The sequence below is a fragment of the Cynocephalus volans genome, chromosome 5 (assembly GCF_027409185.1).
Source record: "Cynocephalus volans isolate mCynVol1 chromosome 5, mCynVol1.pri, whole genome shotgun sequence".
Classification (NCBI taxonomy): Eukaryota; Metazoa; Chordata; class Mammalia; order Dermoptera; family Cynocephalidae; genus Cynocephalus; species Cynocephalus volans.
In genome coordinates this window covers 133523944-133550378 of record NC_084464.1, presented here as the reverse complement: position 1 = coordinate 133550378, position 26435 = coordinate 133523944, and the positions used below count along the sequence as shown (strand labels likewise).

General features: G+C 38.5%; 1 protein-coding gene and 1 long non-coding RNA gene across 2 annotated transcripts in view; one reads left to right on the top strand and one right to left on the bottom strand.

Moving 5' to 3' along the window:
* SLC18B1 (solute carrier family 18 member B1) overlaps window positions 1–20335 on the top strand; it is a 29034-nt gene extending 8699 nt beyond the window's left edge. Inside the window, exons 6-14 of the mRNA XM_063098366.1 lie at window positions 1577–1733; window positions 13595–13731; window positions 15066–15167; window positions 16771–16862; window positions 18136–18231; window positions 19063–19137; window positions 19798–19891; window positions 19990–20042; window positions 20269–20335. Of these exons, the coding sequence (XP_062954436.1) occupies window positions 1577–1733; window positions 13595–13731; window positions 15066–15167; window positions 16771–16862; window positions 18136–18231; window positions 19063–19137; window positions 19798–19891; window positions 19990–20042; window positions 20269–20335 (873 nt within the window). The remainder of the gene's footprint in view (window positions 1–1576; window positions 1734–13594; window positions 13732–15065; window positions 15168–16770; window positions 16863–18135; window positions 18232–19062; window positions 19138–19797; window positions 19892–19989; window positions 20043–20268) is intronic.
* A 4441-nt stretch (window positions 20336–24776) lies between these two features.
* The window catches only part of LOC134378035 (uncharacterized), a 79713-nt gene continuing 78054 nt past the window's right edge, over window positions 24777–26435 (bottom strand). The window contains exon 3 of the long non-coding RNA XR_010023606.1: window positions 24777–25521. This is a non-coding gene — a long non-coding RNA (uncharacterized LOC134378035). The remainder of the gene's footprint in view (window positions 25522–26435) is intronic.

Genomic DNA, 26435 nt, shown 5'->3' with positions numbered 1-26435 from the left:
GTGCTAACCAAGAAATTCCTGCAGTGATAGCAACAGTCCGTTGGATTTTCTGATCCTTGGAGGAAACCAGTATTGCCATACCAAGTTTCTATATAAAATTGCAACAAAAAGCTAACACACCTAACATGGTAGTTAATTTGGATGGCCTTATTTTGATTAAAGGTAGAATTCCTATATTCTTTATGAAATGTTGAAAGTTATTAATGGACTACTTTTGTGTACTCTGTGAGATCTGAGGATGTGAGGTTGCAAGCCACAGGTCTCTGTTTAAAGCTCCTAAAGACTAAATTTATTTAAAATGGTGTAATTTCTGTAATAGTAAACTATTTTTTTCATAGCACTGTTTTATTTTAATTTTAACAAAATAATTTTATGTGGTACAAAATTCAGACAAATAAAAGAGAATATGAAATATAGAAAATATGTTCTATTTATTATTGTTGCTTAGCCTTTGTATATACACCTGTTATCCAGGTGCCCAGCCCTGCATTCCACGTCCCAGAAGGCAGCAGATATTACAGTTTTCATCCAGAGAGATTCCATGTATGTACACACACACACACACACACAGCATGATTCCTCTCCCCTCTTTTTTCTTTACACAAATGGTAGCCTACTGTATACACCCTTTAGCACCTTGCTGATTACACTAACAATGAAATCATCTTGGAGACCTCTTCGTATCTACATATAAAGAGCTTTCTTACTCTGCCTTTTCCCTACTGGCTGCATGGTACTTCACTGTGTGGATGTAACCTAGTTTATTTAAATTGTTGGTGAATATTTAGATTATTCACATTTTTTGCTGTTGCAAACAGTGCTATAACTCATAAGCTTGCATGTATACCATGTCACATCTTATGGCTATACCTGTAAATTAAATTCCTAGAAATGGTATTTTGGGTCAGAGAGTATGTGCATTTGTAACGTTGATAGATGTGCCAAATTGCCCTCTGGTATTCACTCACCAGCAATGTATGTCTCCTTCCCCATATCCTTGGCAGCATACAGTGTTTGATGGGTGACAGGTGAAAATTAGTATCTTGTAGTTTAAATTTGTTCACTTCTTTTAAAAAGTGAGGATGAGCTGCTCCTTCTGAGAGCTATTGTATTTCATTTTATGTGTCAATAGTTTACAGCATTTCCTATTGGGTTGTTCATTTTTTTCTCATTGATTAGTAGCAGCTCTATCAATATATTTGGGAAGTTAGTTCTTTGTCAGTATTTTTTTCTCTACTCTTTTTTGTCTTTTGTGTTTTTCCAGGCATAGTTTTTCATATTTTCATGTAGTCAGATTTATCCATCTTTTTTTATGCCTTCTGAGTTTTATACCATAATTAGAAAACCTTCTCTATCATAAGAATTAAAAGAGAAAAAAACTGCCATATTTTATTTTTCTAGTGCTTTTATAATTTCAATACATATTTTAAAATTTTTGGTTTATCTTGGTTGTGTGTATGTGTGTGTTTGTGTGTGTGTGTGTGTTTAAATTGTGAAGCGGATAGAACTTTTTTCAGGTAGTGCCCTGTGAGTTTTTCAAATGAAATATATTAACTCAATTTTCTTTTGTTTTTAGGGAAGTCTTGAGATTTTTTCTGGACTGGGATTGGTACTAGGTCCTCCTTTAGGTGGCTTTTTGTATCAATCCTTTGGCTATGAGGTGCCTTTTATTATTTTGGGATGTATATTTCTGCTGATGGTTCCACTCAACATGTGTATTTTACCCAGTTATGGTAAGTCCACACTTATTACTCATTTTAAGAATCTTAAATTTTTATGCCTTTGTAAGAGACCAGTTTACCAGATTTTCACTTCTATTTTGTGTGATCAATAGTAAGAGCACCCTGAAGGAACTAATTCTCATTTTTCAGAAATGTAGGCGATTGGTTTATTTGAATTTTTACATATGACAAATTCTTTCCAGCCTTTAGAATAGAAAATATTTAATTTCTGATCATAAGCCATTACCACATGAAGTGCCCACCAAAGGGCTTCTTGAACTGAACTAAATTTCAGAACAAGAATTTACTTGGTCCTAATGAGGCCCCAGTCTTCCCAGAAAGCTTTAAGATAGGAGGGCAATGCCAGCCATTCCTTCCCAGTGGTCTTGCAGCTGACTGTGCAGCATGGCCCACATATAAAGACACAGGTCCACATCAGGCAGCAATGGGAGTCACCCTGGCTTCAAAGCTTCATGCCCCATAGGCGTCAGCCTGCCCTGTAATAAATGCATAGGAATCGCTGCCAGGGTCTCCCTGAGGGACATGCCAGTTACAAGAGTCACCTCACTCAGGGAGGCAGAAAACATGGTTTCCTGGTTCATTTGTAGTTCCTCTGTCCAGATGAAATTTATCATCAGGGTGTATTAGTCTGTTTTTGTGTTGCTATAACAGAATAACTGAGACTGAGTAATTTATAAAGAATAGAGGTTTATTTGGCCTACGATTCTGGGACAGACCTTAAGTCTAGCATGGGCCTCAGGCTGCTTCTACTCATGGCAAAAAACAGCAGGCAGCCTGCGGGTACAAGCTGGGAACTAACAGAGCGAGATCTCACTCACTACTCCCACCCCCCAAGGAGATCATTAATCCATTCATGAGAGATCCGCTCCCCTGACTCAAACAGCTCCCAACACTGCCACATGAGTGGGGATCAGATTTCCACATGAGTTTTGGGAGGACAGTAACATCCAAACTGTATCACAGGGTTATTTTTATTATTAAAAAAATTGCCTAGTAACATAGTGGGCATTGTACTCTATCAGGGTACTAGCAGAAAGTGCTAGACAGTGAACTATAGAGCTGGAGAACAGGATTGGAGACCAGAGCTAGAGAGGCAATACCACACTGAGCCACATGATGGTGCTTGACGTCTTTCTAAGTGTAATGACTGTTGTTTCTGTAGTTGAGCATCCTGGGCTGTGCTCAGGTTGATTTGTTGTGTACCTGACTGATAATTAAGAAGTAGACAGCAGGTCAGATTCTCATGCGACAGGAGAACAACTTTCATTAACTCTTTGCCACACTAGACAAGGAAGAAAGACCTTGTTAAAGCATACTAATTAGTTATGGCAGAACTGAGTATTTAGAACAACATCTGGCCCCAACATCTGTTACTCCTTGAGACTGACCTATACTCATCACCTCCCCTGCCTCTCCCCAATTGATGTCTTTTGCAGCCCCCTCTAATCACCACCAGCCTAGTTACTTGGTACTTATTTCTTTCCTTTCTGCTGTTTCTCTATTAAAATTTCCTTTCATCTTTATTGAGCTTAACAAAGTTCCAGTTAGCTATATTTTTATGAACAAAAGAGCTTGCTGAATTTCCTCTTTTCCTACGGAAGTATCTTTTATTTATTTATTTATTTTTTAAAAGATGACCGGTAAGGGGATCTTAATCCTTGACTTGGTGTTATCAGCACCACACTCTCCCAAGTGAACCATGGGCAGGCCCTTGAAGTATCTTTTATTTAGATTGAATGGAAAAAAAAACTGATATTTAAAAAAAATCTCTAAGATTGATAATATTAAGGTTGTAAATGTAGATTTAGGTGTTCCCATTTAGGAGTACTTTAAAAAATTATTTTAGGAGAATTTATAGACAGAAGCTAGAAAATTAAACAATTTTTTTTTCTGATATTGGCAGAATTTTGTATTCTACAGGCTCTCCCACTCCTTTGCTTTCTTCTAGATCTATTGACAATGTGGCTTTAGCTTTGGATGGCTGAGTCCCTCACCTTCATCCTTTATATCTGCTCTTCTGTACTAGTCTAAAGAAATATTTCTAAAATACTGTCGTGGACATGTCAATCCTCCTATCAAAATCCTTAAGACCAGTAAGTTCAAGAGATCTATTGTACATCATGATGACTATAGTTAACAACTTGTCGTATACCTGAAATTTGCTAAGAGTAAATTTAAGTGTTCTCACCAGACAAAAGGAAACAGATGTGAGGTAATGGCTTAATTTCACAATGTGTACGTATATCAAAACATCATATTGTACACCATAAATATATGCAATATTTGTCAATTAAGATTTTTTTATTTTTATTTATTTATTTATTTATTTTCATTTTTTGTTTGCTCACTTTATTTTATTTTATTTTTTTAAATTTTATTTTGTAGATATACATTGTGGCTGATTATTGCTCCCCATGACCAAAACCTCCCTCCCTCCTCCTTCCCCCCCCCCAACAATGTCCTCTCTGTTTGCTTGTCGTATCAACTTCAAGTAATTGTGGTTGTTATATCTTCTGCCCCCCCCCCGGTTTTGTGTGTGTGTGTGTGTGTGTGTGTGTGTGTGTGTGTGTGTGTGAATTTATATATTAATTTTTAGCTCCTACCAATAAGTGAGAACATGTGGTATTTCTCTTTCTGTGCCTGACTTGTTTCACTTAATATAATTCTCTCAAGGTCCATCCATGTTGTTGCAAATGGCAGTATTTCATTCATTTTTATAGTTGAGTAGTATTCCATTGTGTAGATGTACCACATTTTCCATATCCACTCATCTGATGATGGACATTTGGGCTGGTTCCAACTCTTGGCTATTGTAAAGAGTGCTGCGATGAACATTGGGGAACAGGTATACCTTCGACTTGATGATTTCCATTCCTCTGGGTATATTCCCAACAGTGGGATAGCTGGGTCATATGGCAGATCTATCTGCAATTGTTTGAGGAACCTCCATACCATTTTCCATAGAGGCTGCACCATTTTGCAGTCCCACCAACAATGTATGAGAGTTCCTTTTTCTCCGCAACCTCGCCAGCATTTATTGTTCAGAGTCTTTTGGATTTTAGCTATCCTAACTGGGGTTAGATGGTACCTCAGTGTGGTTTTGATTTGCATTTCCCGGATGCTGAGTGATGTTGAGCATTTTTTCATATGTCTGTTGGCCATTTGTATATCTTCCTTAGAGAAATGCCTACTTAGCTCTTTAGCCCATTTTTTAATTGGGTTGCTTGTTTTCTTCTTGTAAAGTTGTTTGAGTTCCTTATATATTCTGGATATTAATCCTTTGTCAGATGTATATTTTGCAAATATTTTCTCCCACTCTGTTGGTTGTCTTTTAACTCTGTTAATTGTTTCTTTTGCTGTGCAGAAGCTTTTTAGTTTGATATAATCGCAGTCGTTTATTTTTCCTTTGGTTGCCCGTGCTTTTGGGGTCGTATTCACTAAGTCTGTGTCCAGTCCTACTTCCTGAAGTGTTTCTCCTATGTTTTCTTTAAGAAGTTTTATTGTTTCAGGGTGTATATTTAAATCCTTAATCCATTTTGAGTTGATTTTAGTATACGGTGAGCGGTATGGATCTAGTTTCATTCTCCTGCATATGGATATCCAGTTATCCCAGCACCATTTCCTGAAGAGGCAGTCCCTTCCCCAGTGAATAGGCTTGGTGCCTTTGTCAAAGATCAGCTGGCAGTAAGTGTGTGGGTTGATTTCTGGATTCTCTATTCTATTCCATTGGTCAGTGTGTCTGTTTTGATGCCAGTACCATACTGTTTTGGTTATTATAGCTTTGTAGTATAGCTTAAAGTCAGGTAGTGTTATGCCTCCAGCTTTATTTTTTTTGCTCAGCATTGCTTTGGCTATGCGTGGTCTTTTATTGTTCCATATAAATGTCTGGAGAGTTTTTTCCATTTCTGAGAAAAATGTCTTTGGAATTTTGATGGGGATTGCATTGAATTTGTATATCACTTTGGGTAGTATGGACATTTTCACTATGTTGATTCTTCCAATCCAAGAGCATGGGATATCTTTCCATCTTCTTGTATCCTCTCTAATTTCTCTCAGCAGTGGTTTCTAGTTCTCATGATAGAGATTTTTCACCTCCTTGGTAAACTCAATTCCTAAGTATTTTATTTTTTTGGTGGCTATTGTAAATGGGCAGGCTTTCTTGATTTCTCGTTCTGCATGTTCACTGTTGGAGAAAAGAAATGCTACTGATTTTTGTGTGTTGATTTTGTATCCTGCTACTGTGCTGAAATCATTTATCAATTCCAGCAGTTTTTTTGTAGAGGTTTTAGGCTGTTCGATATATAGGATCATGTCATCTGCAAACAGGGACAGTTTGACTTCCTCTTTTCCAATCTGGATGCCCTTTATTTCCTTCTCTTCTCTGATTGCTCTGGCTAGTACTTCCAACACTATGTTGAATAGGAGTGGTGAGAGTGGGCATCCTTGTCTAGTTCCTGTTCTAAAAGGAAAAGCTCTCAGCTTTTCCCCATTCAGGATGATATTGGCAGTGGGTTTGGCATATATGGCTTTAATTATGTTGAGATACTTTCCCTCTATACCTAACTTATAGAGGGTCTTTGTCATGAATGAGTGCTGAACTTTATCAAATGCTTTTTCAGCATCTATAGAGATGATCATATGGTCCTTGTGTTTGAGTTTATTAATATGGTGTATCACATTTATTGATTTGCGTATGTTGAACCAACCTTGCATCCCTGGGATGAATCCCACTTGATCGTGGTAAATAATTTTACGTATGTGTTGCTGTATTCTGTTTGCTAGTATTTTAATGAGGATTTTTGCATCTATATTCATCAAGGATATCGGCCTGTAGTTTTCTTTTTTGGTTATATCTTTACCTGGTTTTGGTATCAGGATGATGTTTGCTTCATAGAATGAGTTTGGGAGATTTGCGTCCGTTTCAATCTTTTGGGATAGTTTGAAAAGAATCGGTGTCAATTCCTCTTTGAATGTTTGGTAAAATTCTGCTGTGAATCCATCTGGTCCTGGGCTTTTCTTTGTTGGGAGCCTTCTGATAACAGCTTCAATCTCCTTTATTGTTATTGGTCTGTTCAAATTTTCTACGTCTTCATGGTTCAGTTTTGGGAGCTTGTTTGTGTCCAGAAATTTATCCATTTCCTCCAGATTTTCAAATTTGTTGGCGTATAGTTGTTTATAGTAGTCTCGAATGATTCCTTGTATTTCAGATGAATCAGTGGTAATATCACCTTTTTCATTTCTAATTTTTGTTATTTGAGTCTTCTTTCTTCTTTTTTTTGTTAGCCATGCTAATGGTTTGTCAATTTTATTTATCTTTCCAAAAGACCAACTTTTTTGATTCATTGATCCTTTGTATTGTTTTTGGTTTTCAATTTCATTCAGTTCTGCTCTGATCTTAATGATTTCTTTCCGTCTGCTAACTTTAGGTTTGGATTGTTCTTGTTTTTCTAGTTCTTTAAGGTGAAGTGTTAGGTTGTTCACTTGCCATCTTTCCATTCTTCTGAAGTGAGCATTTAATGCAATAACTTTCCCCCTAAATACTGCTTTTGCAGTATCCCATAGGTTTTGGTATGATGTATCATTATTTTCATTAGTTTCAATAAATTTTTTGATTTCCTGCTTGATTTCTTCTTGGACCCATATGTCATTAAGTAGAATGCTGTTTAATTTCCATGTGTTTGTATAGTTTCCAGAGTTTCGTTTGTTATTAATTTCTAGTTTTAATCCATTGTGGTCTGAGAAGATACATGGGATAATTCCAATTTTTTTGAATTTATTGAGACTTGATTTGTGACCTAATATGTGATCTATCCTGGAGAATGATCCATGTGCTGATGAGAAGAATGAATATTCTGAGGTTGTTGGGTGGAATGTTCTGTAGATATCTGCCAATTCCAATTGGTCTAGAGTCTTGTTTAGATCTTGTGTTTCTCTACTGATTCTTTGCCTAGATGATCTGTCTAATATTGACAGTGGGGTGTTCAGGTCCCCTGCTATTATGGTATTAGTGTCTATTTCCTTCTTTAGGTCTAATAGAGTTTGTTTTATAAATCTGGCTGCTCCAACATTGGGTGCGTACATATTTATGATTGTTATGTCTTTTTGATGGATCAGTCCTTTTATCATTAAGTAGTGTCCCTCATTGTCTCTTTTTATGGTTTTTAGTTTAAAGTCTATTTTGTCAGATATAAGAATAGCTACTCCAGCTCGTTTTTCTTTTCTGTTTGCATGGTAAATCTTTTTCCATCCTTTCACTCTTAGTCTGTGTGAATCTTTATGGGTGAGGTGGGTCTCTTGTAGGCAGCATATAGTTGGGTCCTCCTTTTTGATCCAGTCAGCCAGTCTGTGTCTTTTGATTGGGAAATTTGAGCCTTTTACATTAAGAGTTGTTATTAAAAGGTGTTGATTTATTCCTAGCATTTTATTGGTTGTTTGGTTGTCTTAGGTGTCTTTTGTTCCTTGCTTTCTGATTTACTGTCTGGTTTCTGTGTTTGTTGGTTCCTTAGGTTGTAGATAGCATTTTTGTTTGCTTGTTTTCTCTTCATGAATGCCATTTTTATTATACTAGTGGGTATTGATTTTCCTTGGGTTTTTATGGCAGTGGTAGTTATTTTTCAGGAACCAAACCCAGTACTCCCTTGAGGATTTCTTGTAAGGGTGGTCGTGTGGTGGTGAACTCCCACAGTTTTTGTTTGTCTGAGAAATATACTATTTGCCCTTCATTTCGGAAGGATAGCCTTGCAGGGTAGAGTATTCTTGTCTGGCAATCTTTGTCTTTTAGTATTTTGAAAATATCATCCCATTCCTTTCTGGCTTTTAGGGTTTGTGATGAAAAGTCTGATGTTAGCCTGATTGGGGCTCCCTTATAGGTGGTTTGACGCTTCTCTCTTGCAGCTTTTAAGATTCTCTCTTTGTCTCTGAGTTTTGCCAATTTGACTATGACATGTCTTGGAGAAGGCCTTTTTGGGTTGAATACGTTTGGGGATTGTTGAGCTTCCTGGATCTGAAGATCTGTGATTTTTCCTATACCTGGGAAGTTTTCTGCCACTATTTTTTTGAATATGTTTTCAATGGAATCTCCATTTTCCTCCCCTTCTGGAATACCCATGACTCGGATATTTGAGCACTTAAAGTTGTCTGATATCTCTCTCAGATTTCCTCCATGTCCTTGATTCTTTTTTCTTTCTTTTTGTCTGCTTGTGTTATTTCAAACAGCCCATCTTCAAGTTCAGAGGTTCTCTCTTCAACTTCGACAAGCCTGCTGGTTAAACTCTCCGTTGTGTTTTTTATTTCGCTGAATAACTTCTTCAGTTCAGCAAGTTCTGCTACAGTTTTTTTCAGGACATTGATTTCCTTGTACATTTCCTCTTTCAGATCCTGTATACTTTTCCTCATTTCATCATGATGTCTAGCTGTGTTTTCTTGTATCTCATTCACTTTACTTAGAATTATCACTCGAAATTCCTTGTCAGTCATTTCAAGGGCTTCTTGTTCTATAGGATCTAGAGTTTGAGATTTATTAACTTTTGGTGGTGTACTTTCTTGATTTTTTGTATTTCTGGTATCTTTTTTTTTGATGTTTATTCATTGTGGCAGGGGTTTCACAGTCCACCGGTTTGAGACTAATGACTAACTAGGATGTTGCTGTGGTTGCCAATTTGGTATGGCTACCTCCGTGACTGCTCAGTTGGCCTCTAGTGCCTTGTGTGTGTGGTTGCCTTGGGTCTTGGGCTTCTCCGGGGAGCCACCATTCTGGTCAGCTTGGACTCTGCTGGGCTGGTGGATCATGTACCACAGGGTGTGTGATCTCTGTTGAGCTTTCACTTCCTGTGCAGGACTTCTCCCTGTTCCGTGTGCTCTGGCCCAGGCTGTTAGATCGTGCAGTGGTGACCCCACAGGGTGTGTGGTTTCTGTCAAGTCTCCCCCTCCCTGGCCGCATGTCTCCCCACTCTGTGCGCACTGTGCTGGGCTGGGGCGTGTCTTCTGCAACCCTCGTCTATCTGATGGGCCTTCAATACTCTGCTCGGCACCGCCTCACCCAGGAAGTCTACCAGGTTTCTGGTAGGCACAGACGACCAGTCGCTCTGGGTGCCTTTGTAGCACTGTGTAGATCTTTCTCGGGACTTGTTCACCTTTGTATCCCCCCGGCATAGACCAAATCTAGCGCCCACCTGCAGCCAGCTCTCCGGCAGGTTCAAGCGGACCTGGGAACTCTCCTACCACACTATTCCCAACCAGAAATTCGTTAGGCTTTTTTCCGAACTGGAGGCCACAGAGATGGTATCTGCCTCCCAGTAACAGGAAGTTTACCGGGGGCCAGAGTCCAGGGTGTGGTGGAGTGACAGTTGGCCCACCTGTACTTCCTTGCCCTCCCTACACTGGCCGGGGACGCCCCACGCCACCAGCCCCGCCAGAGAACCGCAGAGGGAGTGGGAGGGGAGGCCGGCCCGCAGGCTCCGGAAAGCCCCGCGCCGGGCCAAGCTAGTGGGAAGTCTCAGTGACGGCCAAGCTGGGCGGAGCTGCCAGCACCTGGGAAAATGGAGGCAGCCCCGGGGCGGTGAGTGAACCAGTCATGTAGGCGGGAGCTGGGTGGGCGTTAGCCCCCCAAACAGGGCTGGGCCAGGGGTCACTCACAGGGCTGTGCCAGGTCGGGCGCTCAGTCCCTGCCTCTGATTTGTCACCTTCCCCGTTCTCGGCCGCTGCCGCCTCGGGCTGTTCAGTTGCGGTGCGTCTCGGGCGCTCCCAGGAATCTTCTTTAATGCCGGCCTGAAACCTCGAATCCTGAATAGGGCAGCTGGCCACCTTCAGCGCGGCCCCGGCCTCCGGGATCCTGTCTGCATCCACAGCAGCCCTGACACCGTGTTCCCTGTTTAGAGACTCGCTTTTGCAGCTAAGAAACAGTTCTTTTCCTGCTCCACACTTCAAAGCAGTTGCCTGTAAATGAGGCAGCCTCTCCTGCTGGGGGCAAAGTGGCAGTCAGCCCCCACGACCGGTCAGCAGCAGCAGTCCTCCCTTAAGAGATGGCGAGAGGAAGGTCCACAGGTTTCCCGGCTGCCTGAGGCCCAGTGGCTGCCTTTTCCACCTCAGCTACTCCGCGCCAAGCGCCGCAGCCACCGCCATCTTGAAAACACCGTCAATTAAAATTTTTTTAAAAATCCTTAAATCCATGAAATGTGAACTTTATCCTGAAAGCCAGTAGGAGCTCTTGTTAGACTTAAGTAGATAAGTCACACGATTTGACATATCTCCCTTCCACTCTACCTAACCCTGCTCATCCTGCAAAACTTAATTTGTATTTCTTCTCCTGGGGAGTTTTTCTAAACATTCTAGATCATTAGAGTAGATGTTGAAAAGGTAGTGGCACGTACTCAGCCTCTTTCCAGCCTCGTCATACCTGAGGACTAGCCCACATCACCATCTCTAACAGTAGCTTCCTGAGGCAGGCATTATCAACCAGGGAGTCAAGTGTCTTCAAGAAGAATGTATCAGAATTTGGAGAAAGCAATAAGAGTACCCAAGTAACTTTGAAAAGCTCCCCAGGTGATTCTGCTATGTGGCCCTTGAATCAGGTAGCACCCAAAGTTTTCATTTTTTAGTCTTCTTCGACAAATTAATTAAACTAATTATTTGTTCATTTTCATGGATTTTTTATGTACTTATTGTGATAACTCCTTTTCCCATCCTGGATTTTAGGGAAGGGGATCATTTATGCCATAATAGTTTGTCTTATTACATAAATACGTAGCACTTCTTATATGTACAATAAATGCAACCAATTGTAATTGGAATCTTTGGTAATTTATATTGTGAAGGTGACTCATTAACACACTTAGTATCGATTCAAAATTCGCACCAACTTGTCTTCCTGCTAGCAATACCTTGCTGAGCCACATGGTGGTGCACTTTCCCTAAGTAGAACTGCATACTGTAATGTTTCTGTAGTTGAGTATTGGGGGCTATGCTCAGAATTGGTTTATCATTGAATGGTTAGCTGATAATTAAGAAATTAACACCAAGGTTTGACTTTTTTGTCTTGTATCCTGAAAAAGTCGACCTAAAATAGTTGAAACATACTTTATGACTTTTTTGTACTTTGCTCCATACTTGATCATTATTCAACAAGTATTTATAGAGTAATGAAATGTGCTTGGTGCTGTTCGAGAAATGAGGGTATCTGAGGGCTGATCCTGGCCCTCAAAGAGCTTCCACACCCAATATCATTTCTGACCAGGACCACTATGACAGCCTAGCCAGTTCCCCTGCCTCCATCCTCCAAAGGGCGGAAGAGAGATCTCTCTAAACCACATGTCTGATTCTCATTTTCTGCTTGAAGTCCTTAATGATCTTCCAGGCTTCTTAGCATATTTTATGAGATCCTCCATAATCTTATCACTTCATCCTCTGCAGTATGATCTCTTCCCACGGTGTTTGCATACCCTACCCCAATCTCAGTCTACATACTTTGCATCTTCTCTTTCATTTTCTTAAACACAGTATAGTTTCTCCTCACTTCTGAGTCTTCCAATAATATGCCTTCATTATTCTTTCTTCCTTCTTTGCTTGCTCATCTCAAGCTCATTCTTTAGGTACCAGCTTAGATTTCACTACTTCTGAAAGCCTTTCCTATACAGCCCTCCCTGGTGTTTTAAGGCATCTCTCTCATGTGCTCCAGTAGATACCCTCCTAGCTCCATCCAAGCTCTCTCCACTCATCATTGTAATTTCTCTGCAATAACAGGGTCTGGGTCTGTCTTGTTTATTTTTGTATGCCCAGTATTTTGCATGTGCCTAGCTAAGCAAAGATTTTGTTCAGTAAGTTAATTGGAAGAGAGGAAAGTCACCAAACAACAGTAAACATACAAAGCAAAATATAATTTTGATGTTAATTTTTGTAGATAGACTAAAAGTACTGTAGGAAAGTGAAGAAAGGTAAAATATATGGAAGAATTAGGGCCAGAGCCAGTCCTTGTAGAGTAAATACAATATGAAAAATTAGCAGGAAAAAAAGAAAGGAGTCATGCAATATGACTGGAGGCTTGGAAATAGCCATGCCTGATGCTTGGAACAATGAAGTTATTTTGGGAGAAATGATGGGAAGTAAGGTTGATGTTCAATTGACTTTGAATGCTAAATGTAATTTACATAGGATTCAATAGCACCCTTTTCAATCCAGAATTTGCTTTGCCAGTAGAAGAAAAAAAAATTGTCTTTTTTTTTTTTTTTTCATTTATTTTAAAATTTTTATTTTCATGTTTCATTAAGGTATAATTGGCATACAATAAACTGCTCATGTGTGATGTATGCAATTTTGTAAGTCTTTAAATACATATACATGAGTGAAACCACATAATCATAACAATGAACTTATCCATCACCCCCAAAATTACCTGTGCTTCTTCACAATTACTTTTTCCCTTTCCCTCCCCAGTCTTTTTAAAAATTAATGCAGGTTTTTTCTAAGCACATACACACTTTGTTCCTTGGTATCGCTCTGGTGATGCTTTTCCCATGCACCAAATCAGTCTTTGCATATTCTGTATCCCTTCTGGGGAAGGCCTTACTTCTAGGTTACCCTATAACCTGAAATCCCATCATCATCCTCTCACACTCTGATTCCAATTGATTCTTTTTAAATTTGAAAAGTTATTTTTAATAAAATTGAATGTAGCCTCTAGGTTTGAATAACTTATGTGCAGTTGTTGACAGCATATAATTTTAGGCAAACTCAGAGGTACATTATTTTGATTAGCAGATAAAGATGGCCTTACCAGTTTTACTTTTCAAAATACGTTAAAAGATAAAGGTAGGAGAATTTAATTGCTATGATTTATTTTTTTCATTTTTACCCCAAAGAATCTGATGCAGGTGAACACTCGTTCTGGAAACTTATCACTTTACCCAAGATTGGCCTTATAGCCTTTGTCATCAACTCACTCAGTGCATGTTTTGGCTTCCTTGATCCTACTTTGTCTCTGTTTGTCTTGGAGAAGGTGAGTAGCCCGATTGTTGAAGAGCTCTGCATTGTAGCAGGTGGGCATAGTTGTTTGTTCTTGGGCCCTGCTTTGTGGGCAGACCTTTGAGCAGCTCTGAGAAGGAAGAATGGAACTGCACACTGAGGTAGCCTGTACCTTCCTGCTGTGACATCTCTATGAGCTAGGGGTCTAATTCTATGAGCTCGGGATCTGATTCAGTATAAAGGAAAGAAGCTTTTCATTAAGTGGCCAAAACATTGGTCTCCTTTCTAAGATCTTGCTCATGTCTTTGTAGGTCTGGCTTGGGCATCATCTGCTATCCCTCCATTTGTTTGAGCTTAACTAAGTTTGAGCATGGTCCGTTTACTAACACTCAGTTGGTTAGAGAACAGCCTTGTAAATACCAAGGTCACAGGTTCAGATCCCCGAACTGGCCACCCACCAAAAAAAAAAAAAAAAAAAGGAAGAACATTAGTTAAGGATATTAATTAAGGAAAATGAAGACAACTTAGAAAACCAAATTTTATTTTATTTATTTATTTATTTTTTAAAAGATGACCGGTAAGGGGATCTCGACTCTTGGCTTGGTGTCGTCAGCACCACGCTCAGCCAGTGAGCCGACCGGCCATCCCTATATAGGATCCAAACCCGTGGCCTTGGTGTTATCAGCACCACACTCTCCCGAGTGAGCCACGGGCCAGGCCCAGAAAACCAAATTTTATAAAAGCATTTATATCATGTTGGTAATAGTGACAGTATCAAAGTTACATGATAGCTCACAGATTTAAAAGGCTTTCTAAAATGTGTCACACTATCTAATTTTTAAATTAGATAGATATTAATATCCCTTTGAGACAGGTAATGTAGACATTATCTTTAGTGTTTTTCACACAAGTGTACCTCAAAGTGCAGCCTGTGGGCTGTTAGCATCACCCAGCAGCTTGTTAGAAATGCACATTCTCAGGCCCCATCCCAGACTTTGTGAATCAGAAATCCTAGGTCTGGGGTCTAGGAACCTCTTTTAATAAGCTCTCCAGGTAATTTTTATGCACACTAAAATTGGGAATACACTAGTTTACATATATAAATGCTATGATTCATAGAAGCAAAATTATATGTTTAACATCAAATGCTGCAACGCAAAAAATCTAGGTCTTCTGACTCTAGTTATTTTTTTTCCCCATAGTGAAAAAGTAACCCATTACAAAGGTAAGACAAAAATTAGGAAGAATGCTCGGTGTTATTAGTAGACTCATGGTAATAAGAGCTGAAGAAATGGTAGAAGGAAAAGATGGATGTTGATTTAAAAACTGACTTAACCATGTAACTTTAATTCAGGATTTCTTTTACAGTTTAATTTACCAGCTGGATATGTGGGACTGGTATTCCTGGGTTTGGCAGTATCCTATGCCATTTCTTCACCACTATTTGGTCTACTGAGTGACAAAATGCCGGTATGTACACTTACTTTATATTTGAGTTCCTTTTGTATGTTTAGACCAGTGATTTTCCAGCTATTCCTCTGGGACTCTAGGGGTCCATTGGTTGGAACCGACATATTTGATTGGACTGATGGAGAGGTTCCCATGTCTTCTAACCTCAGCCACCACCCTGAGTAGATTCCCTTTTAATTGCTTCATCTGTGAAAAAAGGAGTCCTTGATAAAACTGTTGAAAAACTATTGGATCAGACTTTCTAAAGGAAAAAGCTCCATTGATTAAAAAAAAAAAAGAAAAAAGGCTTGATCTTAATAATTAGGGCAGAATTCCAGAGGTTTTTATGGGATTTGATCAAATTGAGAGATTCTGCTTTAGGAACAGATAATTTAGGTTTTTTGTCAGAGTAAAAGGATTGGCCACAAAAATATGTATTTTATCCCATAGCCATCCTAACAGAAAATTCCTTTTATTCTCTTTTAACTTGGTCTAAATCATTCAGTCCAAATGACTAGCATACAGTACTAGTAGCATTAGCCGGATCCCAAACTTCTATGGCTTTAGTGCTTATTTTTTGCATTTCTCTGTTCATTAGATTTGCATATATATTTATCAAGACCTAAATAATGTAGGGACTGGACTGGCCGGTTAGCTTAGTTGGTTAGAGCACAGTGGTATAACACTGAGGGGTCAAGGGTTCAGATCCTGATACTAGCTAGCCACCAAAATAAAATAAAATAAATAACGTGGGGATTACTTAGTAACCTAGGTGACAAAAAGCAAGTATCTTAAAACAGTGTTCGAAGCTTTAAGACATAGTCTTATATAACTGAACAGATATTGTACTCCTGTAATTTTTAACCTGATTCAAGTAGTTTATAAGGGATGATTTTATTGGTTACCATCTTAGTCTGTTCAGACTGCTATAACAAAATACCATAAACTTGGGGGCTGATAAACAATAGAAATTTATCTTTCATAGTTCTGAAGGGCGGAAGGCCAAGGTCAAAGTGCCAGCAGATTTGGTGTCTGGTGTGGGCCAGATTCCTTGTTCATACGTGGCTGCCTTTTCACTGTAACCTCACATGGCAGAAGAGGCAAGAGAGCCCTCTGAGGCCCCTTTTATAAGGGCACTAATCTCATTCCTAAGGGCTCCACCTTCATGACCTAATTACCACCCACAGGTACACCTCCTAACACCATCACATTGATTTAACGTGTATTTAACATGAATTTTGGGAGGACAAAAGCATTCAGTCTATAGCAGGTACTTTGTAAATAATGTGATTTTTCTAGTTATTGTAACTACTTAGTGGGCTCCTCATGGTAACTGCTCTTTAAATTGTTATATTTGGAATAGTTCATCACATGCAAAATCTGCAGTAAACTCCCTTTCCCAGGAATAACTTTCTCTTTGCCCATTCCCTATTTTGTGTTATATTGTCCTTGCTTTTGAGTTTATCATCTACTTAGTTTTTCTTAAATGTAAAGTTTTATTTTCTTTAATACGTTTGAATTTTTGGATATCCTGACTTGTGTTCTTTAATGATTTTTTATATTGTTTGATTATGCAGGGTCTTTACCTCTAAGAATTTCTTTAGACTCTCTTTCTCTTTACCAGCATCTAAGGAAATGGCTTCTGGTTTTTGGAAACTTAATTACAGCAGGGTGCTACATGCTCTTAGGACCTGTCCCTGTCTTGCACATTAAAAGGTAATTTTTTTTGTTCATCTGTATTTTTGGCCAAACAGCATTAAGAATTATTCTAAAAAATTTTGATGTAATACTGGGATGGATTAATATCTTGAGGCTTAATATTTAAATAATTACTTTGATTTAGGACTCTACTGAGTTATTTGTTAGACTGACAGTATTTTACCTTATTGGAACCTAGCAGTGGTACAAGCAAATAGGAATGCATAAAATCTGTATCAAAAGAGAAAAATGCTTATTCTCCCTCTGTGTCAATTGTGTACTTGTTTGTTCTTTATTTTAAAAATAGTATTTTTTGCTACCAACCTTTATAGTCGATAGTTCTTAGGGGAAAAAAATCAGTGTGTGTGTGTGTGTGTGTGTGTGTGTGTGTGTGTGTGTGTGTGTGTGTGTGTGTGTGTCGATAGTTCTTAGGGGAAAAAAATCAGTGTGTGTGTGTGTGTGTGTGTGTGTGTGTGTGTGTGTGTGTGTGTGTGTGTGTGTGTGTGTGTGTGTGTGTGTGTGTGTTTTATTCTTCCTCCTTGCTCCTTAGGGACCAAACCTTTTTTTGTTTTGTATCATCCTTAATATGTAGTAGTTCCTCATTAAAGCTTTCTAAATGTAGTTTATTTGCTAAATAAAGTGAGCTTCTTAGACATTTTCAGGTTACTTCTGGGATAAGACATATCATGGAGAGAGGGATTTCAGAGTCCCTCAGACTTGGCATTTTGTCTTTGCCACTTACTGGTAGTGTGAACTGGGGCAAGTCACTTAACTTCCAGGAGCCTCAGTTTTCTTGTCTGCAAAAAGGAGCCTACAATAGTATTTATATCACAAGGATTAAACAGGATGATGTATGTTAAGTAACTGGCATACTGCCCAACCTGGAACAAGTAGTAGATTCTTGTCTCTTCCTTTACCCCTCTCCTTCTATGTCATTTTTTAGTCAATTGAATTTCAAAGCCAAGTGATTGGAGGAACAGTATTAGTATTGACACTTTAGCCAGTCGTAAAAGGATTTCGTATGGTGAGAAGGCAAGCTGGCTCCAGATATTATATGAAGTGACCAAAGAGATTGAGCTATCAGGACGAATTGGGTTTTTCCCCCCCCAAAATATAAGGAGCTAAAGGGTGTTCTCACTGAATGAAATGAAATCAGATTGGAATGAGAATGAGACTAGTCACCTAATCTGTTAAACTAACTTCTCTGGGACCCTGCCCTCCTTAGCATTAGCATTTGCATCTCTTAAAATGCTAATTTTTTGTTTCTGTTTTTTCTACAATTCTTTTGCAGTCAGCTCTGGCTGTTGGTACTAGCTTTAGTGGTAAGCGGCATCTCTGCTGGAATGAGTGTGATTCCAACTTTCCCAGAGATTCTCAGTTGTGCATAGTAAGTTACTTCCATTGCTTGAAGAGCTGTCTTGTGAGTAGCGGTGAGCATCACAGGCTTTCTTGAATTTCCCAATTTTGTAGGATGTTGGATATTTTTTCCCAATATTAAATCTTTGTTATTTCATAGCATATAAATGGTGTGATATAAATAGTATAAATAATAACGAAATAATATAAATAATAATATATAGTAATATTAATACAATAATAGGTAAAATAAGTTGTGGATAGATGCTTGGTTTGGTTTATGCCTCAGTAGATGTGTAATTTTGAGAAGCCAAAGCAAAATGGAAAGGCATTAGTATTCCTCTTTCATGGGAGAAATCCATACAAGAGCATAGAGTGACCAGGCATATGTCATTTGGCCATCATTCTTTTGTTTAATGGGCATGATAATGAAGAACACTAAATACTATGGCTGTGCTGGGTCAGTTCAGTGTTTCTCATAGGAAGAAGGAGCTGGCTTTGTGTTTTCTAAAAGTTGCCCATTGTTCTTTTTACATCTTTATCTCATTTTAAGAATTTCTTAATTATATATTTTTGTGAGCATTTAATGCAAATAGGTCATGATTAATATCATGTCTTTATATATATATATATATATATATATGTATGTATAAAATAAAATTAGTTTTAGAAAACCATGGAGTAAATTTAACTATACAAATTCTTTCAAATTAGATTCCCTTTTTGTCTTAGAAGTGGAGTGTTCTTGCTGTTGGTTTTATCCAGATTATCCTTGGTTTATCTTAATTTATGTGTCACGCAATTTTTTCTTTCACATGGGTTTTCCTTTTAGTAATGGATACACTCATGTCTCTCTTTGCAGTGAAAATGGATTCGAAGAAGGATTAAGTACATTGGGACTTGTCTCAGGTCTTTTTAGTGCAATGTGGTCAGTTGGGTGAGTAGTCATTGAATTTATTCACACCTGCAAGACAGAAAATACTATTCCCATTTTACAGATGAAGAAACAGACATCGAGAGGTCAGATAAATTTTCAAAGACAGATAGTATATCTGGAGTTTATCAGAGCCAGATTTCTAATCCACACCCTCTGACTCCAAAATCAGTGGTTATACCAACAGTTTTAATATCTAATCAAAATGGTCCCAATAGTTTGTCTTATTTAAGTGATACTTGTGTTTTTTTAACAGAAACATGTCCCAGATTTTTAAAATTTATTTATTTATTCATTCATCTGTTTTTATCTTCTATACCAGAACATATACCAGAACTATAACAGTATGCTAGCAATGTAGTATATAGTCAATAAGTACATATTTAATTGAGTTATGTTAGATGCAAATACTGAGAATAGAATAATATAAAAATTCTTTTGAATGCATGTCATGTCTTCTATTTTTATGTAAGCCACCAACTTTTCAGAAGAAGTTATAATTTTAGAATTGTTTAAATTCCCAATGCTCAGGAATTTGGGATTTTTTTTTGTTTAGTACTCATAGTTCCAATTCAAAGAAGACCTATGATTGAGAGATCATGTGGCTTTTATGAAGTAATTATTTTTTACACTCTTTAATACTCTTTTTCTTTCCATTGTTAGTGCTTTTATAGGACCAACACTGGGTGGATTTCTGCTTGAGAAAATTGGTTTTGAATGGGCAGCAGCAATACAAGGTCTGTGGGCTCTAATAAGTGTGAGTATAACCAGTCTTTGACTTTCATTTTCTTTATATGTGTGGAAGAATTTGACTTGGAGGATTTACATTAACCTATACCTCTAATTGTGTTAAAGGGATTAGCGATGGGCTTGTTTTATTTACTGGAGCACTCAAGGAGAAGAAGAAGGTATGATCAACTTTTGGGCTTTTTTCTCCCTTTCAAAGTCAGCCTGTGGGAATGTAAAAGAAATACCATTTTAAATCTGTTCTTCCAGTTAGCAGTTTTCTGGGCACTCTGAGGCTCATCACTTGGTAGACACTTTTAAGGAGTTAGTTGGGTAGAGATGTAGATATTAGAGTTTTCTTTCAAGATGAGAAATATTGAGATTTTCCTCTTCTGTCCCTCAATGTAGATCTAAACCTCAAAACATCCTTAGCTCAGAGGAGGAGCGAACTGTTCTCTTGCCTAATGAAATCTAGCCTTATGAATCCTGGATGGCTACACGATTGGGAGATGGATGGTCCTGGCCTTGAACATCACTGTTGGAAGGGCTTTCTTAATTTTATGCACAGAACTCCATGAAGTCCACACCAGCATCCTGGAAGTATCAATGTATTTTTTGGATGATCCTGTGATGGGCTGCGCTTAATGTCCTGAAAAGCTGGCCTGCTGACCAGCCATATCTGAAACATTTAGTTTGTGAAGAGTGGTTGAAAACCAGAAAAAGTTTGTGTTTTTAAGTGACCAAACTTGTCCGTGAAGATATTGTTATTGACTCTGTTTAGTTCTCCTGTTTCCTCTGTTTACTTTTTATTCTGTACCTTTTTTTATTAACAGGGAAAGAAATGCATCGACTTAACATGTTTAAAATATATAAAGATGACTCCTATTAAATATACAGAATACTTACTATTAAATCAGTTTTTAAAAGATATACTATCTCTGTGTCCTGAGACTTTTGTTCTTGTTCAAAAGACAAAATTTCTGCCTGCCATGCAAAAACTCTATAGCATTCCCTGGCCTTAAGTTTTTCTAAAAATTTTCTTTGTGCAAAAGGTATAAGAACAATAGTACTTACAATCTCCAGTTTTGTAATCTACTTTCAATTATATTCTGGATTTATAAACATTATTTGGTATAATATTATTCATTTCTCTTAATGTTGCTGTGTTTTAGTTTTTCTGTTATGTATATATATTTTTTTCCTCCTCATGGTAGTATATCCCATCCCTACAGATGACCTCTCCCACCCCACTCCCTCCCCCAGCACACAAATGCATGTTAGTTAGAGAAGTGCTTCCTCCAACCTCATGTAAAATCTGTGTGATGGTTTGACGTGAACACATCGGTTACGCACGTCTTATACCTCCTTATCTGTTTTCATGGCATTGTGGCCAATTTACTTTTTTGTTTTTTAGAAGAAGAAATGGTTTTATCTATTTATTCATTCGAAAATATCTTTTGAATGCCTTCTCTGGACTGACAGTGTGCTGGGTGCTAGGGATTCAGCTCTGACCGAGGTAAACATAATCTCTGCCTTTGTGTAATTTATATCAGTGGAAGGAACAAACAATAAATATCAGAATTTCTAATTATCTTACAGAAATGCTATGAAGGAAAAAAACATGGTGATGTGAGTAACTTGCTGGGATTGGGCTTAATTTAGATAAGGCCTCTCCATGGAGGTGAGACTTTTGAGCTGAGATCTGAAGGGGTAAGAATGAGACTGACATTCATTCATTCTGATGGGAGAGTGGACCACACAGCAGGTGTGAAAGGGAGGGCAGACCACAACATGTGCAAAAGAGCTTGACGTGGTCAAAGATGAGATCATGGCCCACTGACTGGAATCTAATAATTAGAGGCACTTTGGGAGGTAGAGAGGAGCCAGTTTTTAAATGGGTGAGGCCAGAATCTGATTCACAGTCTGGGAAGTTCATCATGTCTGCATGTAAACGGTGAGTGGGGAAGCTGGAGAATAGGGATGGAGGGAGAACTTTGAAGCGTTGAGAGAGACAGTAACGGTGTGGAGCAGGGATGTGGCAGTGGAGATGGAAACCGAAGGGTGTATTTGGAAGTGGAACCAACAGGACTGGGTGATGTCGCAGGAGAACTAGGATGACTCCTAGGTTTTGGCTTGAGGGAGAGGGTGGATGGCCGTGCCTCTTAGTGAGATGGGGAAGAATAGGAGCAAAACAGATCCTGAAGGGGCAAATTAAAACCATGATGGATGCCCGCTCCCACCACCAAAATGAAAGCTTAAAGGACGACAATGCCAAGGGTTGGGGAGGACCGTTTGCACTGATCGTCAGGATTGGATGTCCGTATGTTTCATGGACTCTTCATTTTCCTGTTCCCTCAAGCCCTTTGGCCCTCGGACCTCCAGAAGGTGGTCCAGTGCATGAGGAGCACAAATGGCCTGTCGTTCCCCTCCCCTGAGAGACATCTTCCCGACCCCGCTACGGTGCTTTGCGCCTCTCGGTGCCAGCTTGCGCGGGGCCGCCAGTAAGCACGGGGGTCGCACGGGCATCTGGGCATCACTCTGGATGGCCAGCCTCTGACCGTTACCGACACGGTTGACCTCGGCCGTTGAGAGTTCAAGGTCAACGCAAAGATTCCAAGCTTTCTGGCCAGAGAACTTTATTCCATTCCTAGCACGTTGCTCTCAATACGTGCCACGGATACTGGCAAAGTCGCTTTGGACAAAACCAACTTTACCCCTTCCTCATTTTATGATTTTGCAAGTATAAAGATAAATGACAAAAAAAGTTTAGAAATATGAGAAAAGATAGAGGAAAGAACACTGAACAATGAAACCAAAAGGTAAGTCAAAACTATCGAAGGAAATCTCTGTGTATATGTTTATATTTTCATATATTTGTAGTCTTCCAAATGTAACAAAAGTACCCAGCTTAGAAGAATCCTTTTTAAAAATGAGAATTAATATTTTATGTAGCTGAATATAGAATGTATTAATAATTTAAAAAGTTATATTTTATGTTAAGATCATATTGCAACCTATGAAAATATATATATATATGATACACAAATCAACCCAGAAGAAAAATTAAAAGGATATATATAGATCACGGATAATTTTTTAAAAATCAAACTTTAAAAATATTGAGATAATTGTTGATTCACATGCAGTTGTAAGAAATAATACACAGAGATCCTGGGTACCCTGGTTTTTCCCAATGGTAACATCCTGCAAAACTATAGTACAATATCTTAACCAGGATACAGAACATTCCCATTACCACATCCATCATGTTGCCATTTAATAGCCACAATCACTAGTCTGTTCTCCATTTCTATAATCTGGTCATTCCAAGAAATGTTGTATAACTGGAATCATATAATATATAACCTTTTAGGATTGGCTTTTTTCACTAGATGTAATGCCCTTGAGATCCATCCACATTTTTGCATGTATTAATAGCTCATTTCTTTATCTCTCTGAATACTATTCCATGGTATGGATATATGACATCTTGTTTAATTGTTTGCTCGATGAAGGACATATAGATTGTATCCAGTTTATGGTTATGACAAATACAACTGTTATGAACACTCATGAACAAGTTTTTGTGGGAACATAAGCCTTCATTTCTCTGGGATAAATAAATGCTCAGGATACAACTGCTGGGTTGTATGGTAGTTGCCAAATTAATTCCCCCTCCCCCCCAAAAAACTCATTTATTTTTGATAGGAAACTTGTTTTTGACAATAAATATTAAATATCATACACTAATGAAATATCATTATATTTGTTTATTAAATTATCAAGATTTAAATATGTTACATATATGCACTCAAACCTAGCTGGCAAAAGAGATGAATAATAAATACTGACATAGCCAACTAATTTTCATTAAATGCAATTAATGACTGAGAGGTAAAGAAGCAGGTATCTCTATTTATCATCATGTCAAAAAGGAATGATCCAAAGACTAGTCCCATGATTGTCATCTTTCCTTTAGTATTGCTGTCATGTGTTCTTGTTTTATGAAATAAATCCACAGAAGAGTCAGACTCAAAAACAACATATGTAGACGGAAAAAATAAAATGGTATCTTGGTATTAACAAAGGAAACTAAAGCTTGTGTATTCGGTCTTCATTAAGAACTTATAACTAGTTTCTTTCAGAAATCCACAGCTCCACGTCTAATCCCAGCCTATTTATAGTTGAGTGTTATAGGGGACAGTCTGGGGAAGCATGGTATTGAGTAATGACTTTTGACATAGTTTACTGCAGCCTCATCATCAGTACTAAAATAATGGGTCAGCAATAGTATGACAAATACAAAAAGGAGTACATTATATGATTTGTAAATTTTTGTCATTCAAGACAAAAACCAAATACCAAATCAGTTGTCACTTAATTACATATTTCAAAAATTACAGCCATAAAATCAGTTGTTGGATAAATACAGGTAAGTTTTTTTTTTTCTTTTAAGAGAATTAAAACCAGTGTAGATAAATCTTGCATTTGAACATACTACTAACACGTTTTCTTCTTATACTTTCAGAACTTTTGGCTCTGTGTGTTTTCTCTGTTGTTTTCTGTTCCACTACCATTATTACTTGTTTGTGTTTGCCTCTTTTATTTACTGATAAAAATCTGAGTTGCTTGGTTGTTGGTGAGCTGGGCGCAGCCTCTAGATCTGGAACATGATTTAGTGAGGAAAATGAGGATGTGCATTAGAAAGTGGGCGGGCCATCATCCCATAGAGTAAGGATGTACAGCAATGGATTGCATGCTTACTACTACATCTTTTCTATTTTCATTTTCTTTGGCTGCTGGCTGGTACAGGTATGTTACCAGCACCATGCTCTAACCAACTGAGCTAACCAGCTAACCCTTGCTACTGCATCTTCTGAAATGAAAAACATCTTTGAGGTAAAGCAGCCTTGTTAATTGGAAAGAACCACATGGAAAAGGAAGATCCGCCAACAGCTTCTTCATTCCTATAGCTGTGAGAATTTATCTCAACACGGCGCTCAGAACTTTGGTTAGTTGATTCAGAAGAGTGAGAATTCCCAAATGATACCGCACATTAATTGATCCTCCATATAAATGAATTCCATTCAGCAAAACTGTGGCATAAGACTCGCATTCTGGGTTTTTAATCCAAACAAAGGCAAGATTTCAGCTTTTCTTCTCTGTTTTTTGCATATAATCACTTTGGTCAGTGGCACAGCCTATAAGAAACTGAAGAAACAACTCATAATTTCTTCCCGCACTAGGGCCTCTAAATTCCCCACAGACACCATTTTCCCCCAGAGCAGAGAGAGATCCAGAGTTTAAAGGAGGCGCTATGACGTCATCCACCTCCCTGCTTTGCTGCAGTCCAGGGAGGGTAAGGAGGTGGGGCCGTGATTCGTTTTTTAAAGAACTGCCAAGCTGTTTACCGGAGCGGCTGTACTATTTTACATTCCCAACAGCAATGTATGAGTGATCCAATTTCTTGGCAAGATTTTTGTGTGCGTGTGATTTTTTTTTTTGAAATAGAATGATGCATGAAATAGGTGGAGTGAGAGCTTCTGATCAGAGTGAGAATCTTGGTACAGTTTACAGGTGGAGGAAAAGCTGTCAAGATTAGCTAGTAGAAATGGAACTTAAGTTAATAATTTCAGTAGAAATCATTCAGATCAGGTTGACCTGGAAGAGAAGAAACATGAAAAACTTTGTGGAGACAGACAGAAGAATGAGAAAATAGAGAAAGTGGATCTGTTGACATTCTTTCAACAAGATAGTAGTCAAGAACAGGTGGACATCTGACCAGGGAGAGTTAATGACCTGGGTCAAAGCTACACTGGGCGTGGACCTCGCTATAGGGTCTCCATCTCATGAGAATAAGACAGTAGTAATAATAATAATAGCAAAAATTATTCAGCACATATTACCACTTTGCAGATCAGGGAAGCTGAGGGACTTAGAGGACACATAACTTGCTCATAGTCACACTCTGGCTTCAGAGTCCAAGTCCATGTTAACCATTCCAGAAACCGCCATGACTCTCATAACTATAGTGAGAAAAAAAGCCATCATAACTAGATGGAGGACCACACATAAGTAGTTCTTTCCACCTTGAGGAAAGGTCTAGAGTGGGATCTGTGTAACAGTAAAAGAATAATGTGTTAAGGAGAAAATATGACATGAACATAAGATTCAACTAAAGCCTTGCTAGAGAACGCCCTGCTTCTATTGCTCTGGTACTTCTGCTCAATTTGGTCACTATTCAGTAGAAGTCAGGTCATTCCACCTGGCCTTCACCCGGCCCCTATGGCTGCTTGAAAGAAAAGCCCAGAAATCAGACTTGCTGGACTAGTATAAAACAAATACTCCCTCTCCCAGTGCCTAAGGGTGCAGAGTCCTCAGACCAGCTGCTGCTGGGGTTGCTCTCTGTGATATTTTGATACATACATACGTATATATATAGAGAGAGAGAGAGAGGGAGGGTATATATTTTTGCCTACCATTCTTGACTCATAACTTTCATAGCTCCTGTTTCGTAAGTGACTAAAACAACAAGCATTGTGCTTTAGGCCTCAGAAGCAGGCCTCAGGAAACAG